The sequence below is a fragment of the Arvicanthis niloticus genome, chromosome 6, assembly GCF_011762505.2.
Source record: "Arvicanthis niloticus isolate mArvNil1 chromosome 6, mArvNil1.pat.X, whole genome shotgun sequence".
Lineage (NCBI taxonomy): Eukaryota > Metazoa > Chordata > Mammalia > Rodentia > Muridae > Arvicanthis > Arvicanthis niloticus.
Window position 1 is genome coordinate 77818368 of NC_047663.1, and position 14189 is coordinate 77832556.

Below are 14189 nucleotides of genomic sequence, written 5' to 3' on the forward strand. Positions count from 1 at the left end.
GAGCCCACACTGGACTTCTAAACATAAGCAAGATACTCATTTTTTGTTGAACACAAGTTCTGTTTTCTATTAGGGATATCTTAAGGATTCAGGGATCCTATCTCCTATCTAGTTTTTCATCCTCAAATACATGTTGAAGGTTAAATACAACATGAAATCTTATGCTTATTGTGTCTTTAAAAAAAAAAAAAAAAAAAAAAAAAAAAAAAAAGCCCATCTAGCTCCTAATTGATTATCTCTAACCTATACTACTGATAGCTAAACTAATAAAACAGTAATTTCTGGGACATTTTAGAGATGGGAGGTGCAACTGTGAAATATATGCTAAATGTTCAAGGTTGATAATAAATGGAAAACAGTAGCATATATTATTTACTTACTCTGTCTCATACTGTGTTAGGACCTCCGTCATTTCATCTTTACCACTACCTAAAAAGCAAGGTAAATTTATGCCTCTAGTTTACAAACAAGAAAGCTGAGAGTAAGTGTATTAGGTGTGCATATGATTGTCACTTGTAGGCATCACATAAAAGCTCAAGTTGAAGTCTGCAAGATAGTGAGTTTCAAGCTTATAAAATCCCATGCTTCTCAGAAATTATTACAATATAAGCCACACATGCCGACATTCATGCACAATAAAACCACGCATAGAACTTTTAATGTTTATTTATATTTCTTAGCTCAAGAATTACACACTAGCCAACATTATTATATATTTACATGCTGAAACTGGCTGCAATTAGTTGAAATTCATGAAAATAATTCTTATGTGCTATTCATTGATATTCCTCTTTTGAATTTTACTACCGCATGTATCCCAGAGATTTTTAGAAGTCCTGATGTTAGAAAGACGTGAAAACGGATGCAATGAATCCTGCTAGTGCTTTGCATTTTCTAGCCATTAGGGAATGAGCATGATGTGTGTGTGTGTGTTTAGAAAGGCTACAAGGTCGTTGTAAGGCTGATAATCACTACATTGTGAAGACACTGGAACATCACTTCTTATAAAAAGACAGTTTGGAACTATGCGGGAACAATTCTATAACAGAACTATTTAAACACCCATGCAAAGAAAAATTGTAAGTGGCATGGAATTTAAATTATAGGCAATTTTGTTTGAGTGAATTGTGTTTAAAATGGATGTGTATGGACTCTTAATCACTGAACCAAAACATAAAATGAGAAAGAATCGAAGCTGATGGAAATGTTAACTTGATTCAAATGGTGAGTGACAGGGGTGTGGCTTCAGATGTAGGTGATCTAACAGGAAGTGGCATTTCACTTTAGAACTCAAAATAAACTTTTGGTTTTCATCATTTTGGATGTTTATCACAGAAGTACTTCTTAAATCAAATTTAAAAATTGATGTCAAAATCTTGCACATATCTAGAAAAATGTTCTCAATGAATTTCCCAAAACTAAAGCTATTTAAAATAAAACTAAAGGTTTATTTTTTCCAACTTAAAAACACAAACAAACACACAAACAAACAATAATTTGCTAGGGCAGCTTGGAATTCACTCTCTATTGACTCCTTTCTATTTTTTTTTTAAACCATCTTCCTACTGCATTTGGAAAAATTATTTAAACTTTGGTGTGAAGCAGTGACTTTTTTTCCATTTCCTTTCTTTCTTTTATTTTTTTTTTACTTTTGCAAAATAATTCTGGAGTCTTTGGTTGAAAGGAATAATACTATCTAAAGACAAACACTAGTATATATTTAAAAAAAAAAACCTCTTTCAGCATACATTGTATGTAACAAATTTGTGGAGCTGGTATGAATAATTTTTGTTGTTGTTATCTGCAGTGCTGCTATAAATGTCTAGTTTTGGGGGATTAGCGATAGTTTGCAAACTTTGGCTTCTTTTCTCTAGCATAGAAAAACTATGAAGTTAACCCTAACCTCTTCTTTTTTCCATTTAGCATTTTAAAAGCATCTCTTGATTCTTAATATGATGCCAAAAGAATGCTACATTTCCCACGGAGAGGGAGAAAAATGGGAGTGAAAAGCAGGGAGTAGAAGATGGTGTGTGTGTGTGTGTGTGTGTGTCTGTGTGTGTCTGTGTGTGTCTGTGTGTGTCTGTGTGTGTGTATGTGTATGTATGTATTCATACCTGTATGTGAGTAACAGCAGTGGGAACCCTTCTGTACGGGATTCCCAAATCATTTATGCAAAAGGGTGTTTAAATTACTCTGCTGGGGCACTGCAGTAAACATACTTAGTAAAAAATAAATAGATAAAATTAAGACAAAAAACCCTAAGCAATTATTTGTATCTATTGACTATTAATTTACAGCGTCTTTAATTATGTACATAATGTAACACGTCAATGTAAGCCATAAACAGAATTAGTACACTGCCTTACCATAAAATACAAATTAGAAGTTAAAAATATTTAAGAAATCTGTTTAAATATTTACACACACTCAGTGAAAGTTATGGTTGCTTACATAACAGATTCTGTACACTTAGCAAAATGGTATGATTGCTACAGTTGTAAATTTCCCTGACCGTCATGGTGAGGGGTAGTTTTTTTCTCCTCTCAAGAGGATTTTTTTCCCCATTTTTAAAATTTTAAATCAACATTGGACAGTGTTATCTGTGTCCTTTAAAAGAGAGCAAATGGACATTTGACAAGCAATGCAGAAACTAGTTAACATCTCATATTCTGAGGTACAGTACTATTGTAGTGTCCAACTGTGCAATGTTCTTAAGAACTGTAGACATTAATTTGCTGAGAGAGATGTTCAGTACCCTGTATTACTTATTTCAGAATGGTGACTGTTGGTGTGGCCAAATTAAAAAAAAAATAGTCATATACAGGCTCAATGAAGGAAATAACTCATTAGCTTATTCTTTTTGTTTCTGACATATGAATGCATACATATGCATGTGTGTTTACATGTATCTCTATGTACACATATACACATGTAGATATGCTACAAGACCTGTCTGTGTCGATGTGTTCAGAGTTTGTTTTTGACCATGAAGTTACCTATAAGACTGAAACACAGTGACCTACAGAAAACGAAATTGGTCATAGTTGCCGATTTAAATCAGGTCTTGGTTAAAATACCTGTGATTTATTTCTCCATTAGAAATTCCACTGCACTTTTGTGATGTCTTGTGCTTTTGTAAGCTGACAGATCACTTCTGTGTGGTCCTAATCCTAGAATGTAGTGTCTTTTGGTTTTTTAAAAAATCATCATCATTATTATTATTGTTATTATTTTACTTAGCACTGCTCTTGTTGAGATGAAGAGACAGAAGGACTAGATGACACTGCTTGAGTCCTATTCTCTGTTGTTAAATTGCAGTAGAAATAATTGTAACATTCCTATGCAAACACATGGGTATGCTGCATGAGATTTCAATTCGGAGGTGCATTTCATACCTACAAGCAGTCATGTACAATATATATATACAGATTGAGATCAGAGATTTTGTTTAGACTGTGCATTTGAGAGTCAGAATTTGCCTACTAATTTCTCAAAGATGAAAAACACCTTAATTGCTGGCTATCTGGCTATTATATAATCAAAAGGAAAAAAAAACTATACATATGTATAAACGGATAGTAATACCATTTCAAGATTGCCAAAACACACCTTGGTGGTCCATTAGTTTAATTACTGGGTAACAAACTAATTGGTTTTCCCAGATTCATCAGACCTAGCACCCCTTCCTGCATTCTAATTCAACTAAATATGTAGTTTAAAAATAAATCCTACATCGACTGCTATTCCTGGATGGGAGGAGTCAGTGTTCTTTACCTACATGGATATTGAATGTTAACAGATGGTTTCACTCTAGGGCATTGGTTGCAAGGTCCCGTCTTTTCTCTGCATTAGTTAGACCAGAAATCTGTTTGCTGGTCATAAGCATGTGAAGCCCACCCTGTGAGGCTGCTGCTCTCCATTTTGATCTAAATTACGTGGTTGACTTTCCTGGACATCTAAGATTTTGTTATAATCACAAATGACAATATCAAGGATTTTGTTATGGCTTTTATGGAGGTTGCAAATGAGAGCCCAGACTTAGGCTCTGAATTGTCTTTAGAAAAATCTTTTCAGAATGGCATGTCACAGGTGTGACCCTGAGATTAAGGTCATACTTCTTCCTTAGTTTTCTACTCAGACTTGACCCCTGGTGACAAGGGATAGGCACTTTTATTACTGTGATCCCCCCCCCCAAATAATTTTGTAGGAGAAAGCCCTGGAGAAACTCAAAAACTCTTTACTCTGAGCACATGTGAACATCCTCAGTCAGACCTGTTGCCTTGTAACTCAAACTCAAAAGTGTTAAGCACATAATTAAAACACAGGAGCCAGACATTCCAATACTGATTGGGAAAAAAATAAAATAAAAAAAAACAAACAAATTAACAATAACGACAAAACAACAAAAACCCTGTGAAAAACCCACCATCCCATCTTTGTTAAATTTAGAAAATGAATGATGAATTTTTATTTATTTTTCTTGTGTCTCTTTAATTGTTGGAATAGAAGCACACAATAATGCTTGCTATTCTAGGTTTTTTGAATCATGACGGGAAAGATTCATCTGAAGGATGATACTAGCCATGACCCCTATAGATTTAACTGAGGACTCTACTCTGAAAACAGAATAATTCCTTGATTGTTTCAAAAGTAGATGGAGCAAAGTCATCCTCTGAGGTAAAGGTCAATCAGAATCAATTTGATAGAAAACGTAGTAATTTAGTATTTTCTATAGGTAAAAACAAAATAGGACAACCCCTCCCCATTGACCAAAAAAAAAATCATATATGTTACCCTATTCTCTTTTCTGTAAAGAATGTATGTACCCAATATAGAAAGATGCACAATGACAAAATTTGAAAAGCAGAACAAAGACAAGTCATTACAGCAGCCTGCTTGTCAGTCATCTCCACTTTTGTACCATGAGCTGAGAGTGCAACACTCACATACCACAGCCTTGTTCTATCCCAGTGTCCACTGCTTTTTGTGTTTTGCTTGATTAAGTAGATTGAAATATATACAATGTAAGCACCCTTTAAATTATCAAACCCCACTGACTCACAGATTCCATTTGTGCATACATAAACCTTGGAGAATACAAAAGAAAACCCAGTTCACATAGTCTCAGCAAAGCCTCACTGGGGCTACCTCCTAAGTGTAAAATGAGAAATTTTAAAAGCAAGAAAAGTTGATGACTAAACCGTCAGGGTAAAGAGCAAATTTTCTTTTTAAAAATACTGTATTTCAATCAGATATAAACCTAGAAGAGGCCAATGTAAGGGCAGCTGACACTAAGAAAAGTGACCTGTTCATCTGTACCCTATATTTAACTGTTAGAATGATTCTCAATATAAGCTATCAAGGTACTTCTAATTCCCTCCACTTTTCTATTTGATAGCTACTTTTTGATGAAATAAATGATTTATAAAAATCCTCCTAAAGTATGCTAAGCTCATGCCAAGGGCAAATCAATCTGTCATCTGTCTTATTCTAGTCTTTCTGCTCAGTGCTGTGTTCAGACCACATTCTGTGTAGCAGTGATATGATAAGGGTCACACTTGGTTGTTTGACTCTCTCTTAACCACAGTCGTTTCTGTGGTTGACCCTGCTCTGTGCTGTTAACTTTTATTTTAACCACCTGGGAAACAGCTTTTTGGCGAAATGTTAACTTTGGCTGCTGTGCGTGGTCTGCTCAGAAATCTTCCTCTCCCTAAGGCCCACTTGAAAGATGAGCCGGCTGGTTCTTTATAGGCAATCAAACAGACCAGATAAACTGGATTCCTGAGTTTCTTTGAATTGTTGTCCAACCTCCCTACATCGATTGTGCTCAAAATGCATACGAATCTATTAGACCCTTGAGAATCACCACTCCATGACACCATCATTATCTGGCTCAGACCCTCAAAGCCCATATTGAAGTACCATGTTTGCATTATTGCAGATAATGTTTCATATGCACAGTGGTGTCCCAACTGCATGCCACTCTTAGGAACAATGATGGAGGACATTTGGAAATGACTGTGTCTCAAAGAATTGACTGCTTTCTAGCATCTTCTAGAATCTAGATAATAGCCCACTGAGTAGGCTGTGTACTAAAAGTGATGAAGTAGGATAATTCACACTTGATCTTGCCAGCATGTGTACAAATCACTTGTATTGTAACTGGAAAACCACGAGGACCTTAGTGTATTCATTACTTAGTAGAAGCAACCCAAATGGTATGAAATGGACCACAGGATAGGCCAGCAACTAAGGTATTTTAACATCACTTTTTGTCCTGGATTGATGTGTTTTCCAAGTCCTACATCAGGCTGTACAACTGTTTGAAGAGGAATCTAGTCCTTGCTTCTCATGGGAGGCTGTAGTTTAGTTCACATAATAAAGCCAATAGACAATGTTGAAGAAGGAAAACACCACAGGGAAGAAAATGCGGGACCACCGATCAATGGCGTTCACATCAGTCAAGTCGGGGATGGTGATTTTCAGTTGAGAGGCACGTCTCCTCAGGCGACTTTTCTTTTGTGCCACATGTCGCTCCAGAGCGTTGCGACCAAAACTATGCCTAGGCAACCCAGCTTTCCGATACTGGATGCTGGAGGCATCATAGGCAAGCATTGTGCTCCTGGGGTCTCCAAGTCCCATTACTGCTTCTGATGTGGCCATCTCATTTTTTATCTCAAGAGTGCTGAGTAAGATGTTCTCATGGGGATCCATCTGTAAGGAAGAAGAACCAGAAAGAGGTACATTTGAAACCATAAGCCTTTGTTAATGCTTGTATCACAAGGAACAATTACAGGCACTTGGAGGACTGTCTATCACAGTGACAAAGAGCTTTCTGATTGAGAATGCTTGACTTTTAATTGAAACTCTGCCACTATGACCTATTTGATTTTCAGGCTTCTCATTTACTAGATAGTATAGATTCAATCCCAGAGGATTCCTATAATGTAATTTTAATAGATTAACTAGCACCAGCTTCATAATTTCTACTTACGCCATGCAGAGAAATAGAAGTCAAGAAACATCCCTTTACATAATTTATAACATTGACATAAACAGATGCACAATTCAACTTTATTATGTATGGTACAATGGTAGGGAATTAGTCACCAAATTATATTCACACATTTATTTAACATATATTTACTGAGTGTATTTATTTTGAGAATCAAGGTATAGCCACTATCATTTGTTTCTTCCTTTCTGGGCATGTTGGGGACTGTACCTGGAGCCTTTATCACTATAAGTAAGTGTCCTACCACTGAGCTACATGCCCACATGCCCATTATCCTTTTATTTTAATTATAAGATAAGAAAAAGTAAATTCATCTTCCTGTGTATTGATTGAGAAGTAGAGTATTTTTGTATGTTCCTCAAGAATCCAACATGTATGAAACTAACACGAGGGGTCACCAAATACATTTGTCACATTGATCCACATAAATTTTTCATTTTAAATTCTTGTGTGAGGCAAGATTTAATAATCTGAATGCTATATGTTTATTTATAAAATCTGATTTCATTAACTATAATAAGTCTACAGGGAATTATTTCCAAATGTTGAGATGAGATGAACAGAAGTTGTATTTCATTTTTGGGGGGAAGGTATAGAGAAAGAACAAATGGCTAATGGACATTACTACACACACTCTAAGTGTCAGTTCATTTTATATACCTAACATCACCTGGGAGGGCAGTCTTATAAAGGAATTTTTTTCACACAAATTTGTCTATGGGCATGACTATGGGTAATTGTCTTGATTGTTAATTGATATAGGAAGATCAGTGTCATTCTTTAGACAAAGTATCTTGAACAATGTAAAGAGAGGAAAATGCAAGGTGAGAATACTTGAGCCAGCAAGGAACCATGCCAATCTTTCTCTGCCTTTGAATGTGGATATGATGTCACAGCTGCTCACCTTCCTGCCTTGACTTCCCTCAAGTGATGAACTCAAATTTGGAATTGTATGCTGAGATAACTCCTCTCTTCCATAAGTTACTTTGGGTCAAGATGTTTTATCACAGCAACAGAAATGAAAGTAGGGCACCACATTTACAGAAACAGTCACATCCTCCCAATGACAAGAAAAATAGGGCCCAGAGGCCAAGGCCAAAGAACGACATTGTCAGTACCATAGTGACAGAGAGCAGGGACAGATGACCTGGCTTGTCTTTCCTCCTGATTTGTTAGTTTCGTTAAAATTCTGATGACAGTAAATTATACTAATTTTCTTGCTATTTGTCGTTTATCAGACAACACTTCCTGAGGAAACATAAAAGGAGGTCTGAGTAGTTCGCCGTTGCATTTTCAAGAATTCTACATTGCTCTCGGCACAATGCAGATGCTCAATAGAAAGTGGTTTAATGAAATAAATTTTGTGATAACAAAAATCAAATTCACCTCTTTGTGGGTCATCAAGTCAATTCTTTCATAGCACTCTAAGGAGCAGAATACGACAGGAACACTTCTAGAACTCTATCTCTGCCCCCACGATTTCTTTCTCTACATGCACAGGTATTTTTGTTGTTATTGGTGGTGGTTTGTTTGTTTGTGTTTCTAAAATAGAAACACTATACTCCCATGGTGCCCAGAGTCACTTCCAGGACAGATCCTTCATTTCTTCACAAAGAAGAGCACTTAGTGACTAACAGCTTGAAGTTGAAATTAGGCATTTTATTTACAGAACACTTTCAGTTGTCCCAGAAGCCACTTAGATCTGGCTCTGATCCCACACTTGGAAAAGAGTGAAGAGGAGGCAGAGCAGGAGTTAGATTTAGGTTTGTTCCACTTTCCTTTACTGGAGCATGGAAACAGTCTACGTCAGTGAGGCAGTCATCTGGAGCCTGCAAAGTTATCCAGAGGAAGGACTGATAAGTGTTTGGAGCTAAATGTGTCTTACTAAAGGTAAGAACTGGAGTAAATTTCTGTTAAGTCCAACACCTTCAAGTGAGAGAAGAAGACATCTATGTTCTGTCTGCTTATCATGTCTGGTCTACTTATTCTAATTTCTATCTGAGAATGCACCATCCAAGTCTCTCTTTCCAGTTTCTGTGTGCCTGGTGCAAGTTTACTTGAATAAGTATCTTCCTGATGCTGTCATTGGCTGAGTAATGGATGCATGACCTTTTCATAGCCAGTGGCATGTTGTGAGTCTTTAGATGGACACAACAGAAAAAAATGTATTCAACCAATACCAATACCAATATCTAGAAGCAGAGGATCCTGAGTCTGTAGATTCTGTTGAGATATTTGATGTGTAAGAGACATCCATGGCTTACAAAGTAGTCAGCACAGACAAGGATACTAAGAAAGGCTATATATACCCTTCTTCTACTGTCCCGTTTCTTCCTCTCTCTCTACTCTATTTCTCTTATTTCCTCTCAATTCTTCTACCCTTTTGTGTCATTGTTTCCTTCAGTGAGCATGAGTTGGGTTAAGTAAGTTATCCAAGACTGAAAGAATACTAAGATGTGACTCATCTCATTTAAAGGTCTCAAGGATTCCATAATACAGGCAGAGCAGAAAAGGAATGACACACATTTTTCTGTCAGATGAGTTTCTCATAATTCAAATTGCAAAAGAAGTAATCTAGTACAGGAGCATAATCATGGTATGCAAAGCAGTGTTGAATTTTAGTATTTGACGTGGAATCAAAGAGCTCAGAACCTGCTAGATTTGAGAGCCTGTTTGTTAAATCGGTGGCAGTGTGTTTCCTTGAATTGATTATTGTTTCTTCCTCAAAAGGTGTAAACCACGTAAGGACCCAACTTACTGGACCATGGCTCAAACCAACTAAGGAGACTGGCAGGCTCTTTACATATGTTTTAAAGGATAAAGTTAGAAAACTGGAGACACAATACCTCTAAGATTCTTTTAATTCCCTACGGTTTATATAAAAGCAAAATTAATAACAAATATTTTCTTAGAAAAACAAATCTTATTTTTGTATATGGATTTTAAATTCAGTAATGATTATCTTGCATTTCCTTTGGAAATATTTGTTGTCGTATGATGAAGTTTTTAGAGATTCCTAACGTACTTCAGACTAGGCATTGCTGAGAGGGTAAGAAACAGGTGATTAGGAAAAATGAAGTGAGTTACCTAAAATGTTACTCTTCATAAGTCATAGAAGAGTGTAGTGTTGCTGGACTGTAGGTCCCAATGCAGTATTTCAAGGCTACCTTGAACCTGTCTTAAATCTACCAGAGAAACCTGACCCACCTGGTAGGGTAGAGGATGAGAAGCTGTGTTCCTTGTTCCTAAGCTCAGCCCCCCACCCCCACCCCCAGGCCTTGTTAAAACAGATTTCTGACTTTCACCATTAGGATGCCTGAGCCAGCAAAGTTGGAACGCATCTCAATAATCTGCATTTCTAATAAGTTCCCAGGTGACACTGGATTTCTCGTCTATGCTTAGGAAATACAACCCTTGGACAGTAGCTGAAGGGCACAATGTGACTTCAAATGAGGAAGCAACAGAGTTCAGAAAAATGGTGAAAGGAGAAGTGACTGGTCGCAGTCTACAGCCAATCTAGAGAGCACCTTTTGTAGGAAATACATGCAGCCACCCTTTGTGCAGTGTTTCCAGGAAATAAGCAAAACACGCCAAGTTCTATGCAATTATCACTTCTCCGCAACTTGACAGAAATTCTATGAAACATGGATCACTAATATCTCCATCTTAAATGTGAGAAGATAAGGAATGTGGCTAGAGATATCTTTAGATTTGTCCTTAGTAAGTTTCCCATAATCCTGTCTCGGAGCCCCTCCTAATTACTTAATTATAAATCCTCCAGGCTGAGTTTTGTCACTTAATTCCTTCTCTGCATACTACCTTTAGATAAATATTTTTAGAAAATTAGAAGACCCATGGACTTCTAGCTAATTAAAAAATAAGTTACTTCCTCTTCCTCTTACCTTCCCTCCTCTTCCTTCTCTTCCTGTTCCTCCTCCCCCTCTCCCCACTTCTTCTTCTTCCTCTTGTTTCTCCTCTTGTTCCTCCTCTTCCTCCTCCTCCTCCTCTTCCTCCTCCTCCTCTTCTTCCTCCTCCTCCTCTCCCCTTCCTCCTTTTTGTCTAATCTTTCCTGATTTTTCTTTCCTCACCAGAACAGAAATGACATGTGAAACCCTAATCATGTAATCTGGTTTCTGCTGAGGACATGAATGACAACTCATTTCCCTCTGATGTATTGCTGTGAACTCCATTGCCCTGGAAAACATACCAATAGTATGAAACTATTCTTTCCTGGTATTTCTATCTATTCAGATAGCCATGGGCATTTTGTTAATAGCAGCTGAAACAAGGGAGAAAGGCAAAGACAAACAAAGGAAAGAAAAAAGACAGAGAGATGGGCAAGTAAACCCACACATTTGCAGATGAGTTGTCTTTGCAGGGAGCCTTGCAGGTAGTGGTTCTGCATTGTGCTTTAATTTAAGGCTCTGCTTCTTACTCACCTATGTATTTCTAAAAACACACTTGTTGGGGAGGTTTTATAGAATCACCATTATCAATCAAATCTGTTGTTTCCCATCCAATGCCACTGTCTGGAAATTAAGATGCACCTGGAGTTGCATTTTTCAATCAAGAACCAAGTGCTGGATTTTGAGAGGCAGACAATACTCTCCTACAAGGATCCTCTGAGATGAAGACAGCTTGCATATCATCCATTTGGCAGACTTACACCTCTGCTGACATGGCTTATTGACTGACCCAGGGAACACTGCGACTGACACTGGTAAATTAACTCAGGATGTTTAGAATACGGCCTTGTTTCCTTACTGTTGTCTGCTTATCAGCATTTTTTTTTTTTCAGAGAAAGAAAACTGGGCTGGCTAAAGGAGTCCATTTTGCTGTTTTTGTTTTGTTTTTAAAATAATTCTACATTAAGCTCTGAAGAGTGTGACTTACTTTTTATAAAATGATTGCTTAATTCCAAATTTAGTTTCAGAGTCACTGCTTCTTTGCCTGAATCCTATTTTGTAATTGACATATGATCTACAGAGACACCCTTATGTCTGAGGTCATATACAGAAAAACAAATCACATCTCTCACTGACAGACTCGAGTTGCCAGCTTTCCTGAGAAAAGAGCATAGAGCCATTTTAAAATTCAGTTCACCCCTGGCATTACCCACTGCATGAGAAATTGCAAATAAAAACAACTTCTAACTATATAGTTTCCCTTTACTGTTCCTACTGAGGGTAGGAGATCCTGTTTTATCTTCCATGAAATGGCATTGTGGTTTGTGAGACTAGAAATGCTAAGGCAATGAAGCATTAAGCACCTGGGGATAGCCAATGTACTCTTTATGGAGGTGGAAATCCTCTGAAAATACCTAGCACACTCTCAATATTCTGTGAAGTGAAAGAAAGTTCAACCAAGCAGAATGTGTAATGGAGATTTTAGCAGTGCAAGTGAAGGCCACTGCTGTTGATTCTTCAAGTCCTTGAACCAAAGAGTGGAGAAACAGCAATCAAAGTTGGCATTTAGAATTTGGGACTGGATGTAGGAAAAACACTTTACAATATCTAGGTATCTTTTGTCTCACTATGTATGTATGTATGTATGTATGTATGTATGTATGTATGTATGTATGTATATACACATATATATCCATCCTCCCTTCATTCCTCCCTCTTTCCTTCTTTGCCTTCTCTCTTTCTTGGTACACAGTTACTCTACAATCCGCACGTGCTTTCCTGTGTTGGCCAGAAAGTGGAGGTGGGTTAGGGGAAACCAACTTTGTACCCCAGGTTCACAGATTTTTTTTTTCCTTCTCTAAACTTGCCAAACCAGTATGTCTTCAAGACAGGAAAAGGGACACTGTCCTTATGTTGGTAGTCATAGATCCCTAGGGCTGTTTGAAAAACTTGCCACAATTACGTAAACAAACAAACAAAACCCAAACCAAAACATGTTATGTTGCATCTCTAACAGAGTTAGATAAGTCTGGAAGTACTTCCAAGCCAGACTCTGGAGGTCTATTACATGGGACCAACAAGGTGCTGAGAGATAAGATCTGCTTTCTTTAATTACGTTAGTTACCACCATCATACTAGAACTACCCTTTGCATCATAAATGAGTCCATGATCACTTCAGGCATAGTTGCGTGCTTAAAACTTTTTCTTGTCTTGATCAATAATTAGTAGAGAATGTACTGTGTTAATTATTGTCAGTACAGAGTAAAAGAAAAGTAACATGAGTTAGATTTCAGCATCTTTGAAGTACAGTGACACTTAATCATTGTAGCTTTGATAATTCGTATCTTTTGACTGGATATGGAGTTTCCTTAGCAAACTGCTTTTATGTTAAGCATCTTCAATCAGTGCGATCATTCTTTATGATCATCACCTGCTATGGCCCTAATGTCATCAGATGAAATGTTTCTGTTTCTTTCACACAAAAAAGATTCCATCAGGTTAGCAGATAAACGCAATGAGCTACAGGATGGCTTGTTTTCTGAGGGGGTGGATCTTTTCTGAGGAAGTAGAAGCAGAACTCAGGATAGGGAGGAACAGATGAAGCCTCTTTTCTTAAAAGCACCCTGGGAAACAGACCTCATAACACTTGCAATCACTGCCGAATCAATCTGTGAACCCCATGATAGGCATGGGTGTCTGTAGAGTTGACATTCTTATCCTTTAGATCATTCTCCTAAATTAACTGCCCTTTGCAAAATTATAAGCATTGACAAGAACAAGAGGTTCAGCAATGACAGCAGAGTCCTATTTTGACTTTCACTCCTTCTCTTTTTCCTCCCCACCTCCTCCAGCTCTTCCTCACCTCCTCCAGCTCCTCCTTACCCTCCTCCTCCCCCTTGTGCTCCAAGTCCTCCCCATCTTCCTTTTTTCTAATTCTGTCTTGCTTTACCATGCTCTTGTCTTTCTCCTCATCTTGCTCCTTCTTCACCCTTTTTCTCCTTCATTTTCTTCTTCAACAATATTATTTACTGTCTTGAGAATCCCTATCTTCTACTGGGGCTTTCTGAAATTATAGACAGATGTCATCATGCTCAACTTTTTAAAGTGTCTTAGCCAGAAAATCTAGGTGGACAGGGAAGCCTCATGAAGGAAGAGCTGCAGTGAGTAAGTGAGTTTCCTGGAGATGAGCCACTGTCCTGAACAGTTTCAGTGGGTGAGCTCTGGTGAGGCATGATCCTAGAGACTTCATCCGAGGATTGCTTCTTGC

At 37.5% G+C, this 14189-nt stretch overlaps 1 protein-coding gene across 1 annotated transcript in view; it reads right to left on the reverse strand.

Annotated features, from left to right (window-relative positions):
* Positions 1 to 650: 650 nt before the first annotated feature.
* The window catches only part of Gabrb2 (gamma-aminobutyric acid type A receptor subunit beta2), a 206791-nt gene continuing 193252 nt past the window's right edge, over positions 651 to 14189 (reverse strand). Inside the window, exon 10 of the mRNA XM_034506297.2 lies at positions 651 to 6714. Coding sequence (XP_034362188.1) covers positions 6367 to 6714 — 348 coding nt within the window. The 3' untranslated portion in view covers positions 651 to 6366. The remainder of the gene's footprint in view (positions 6715 to 14189) is intronic.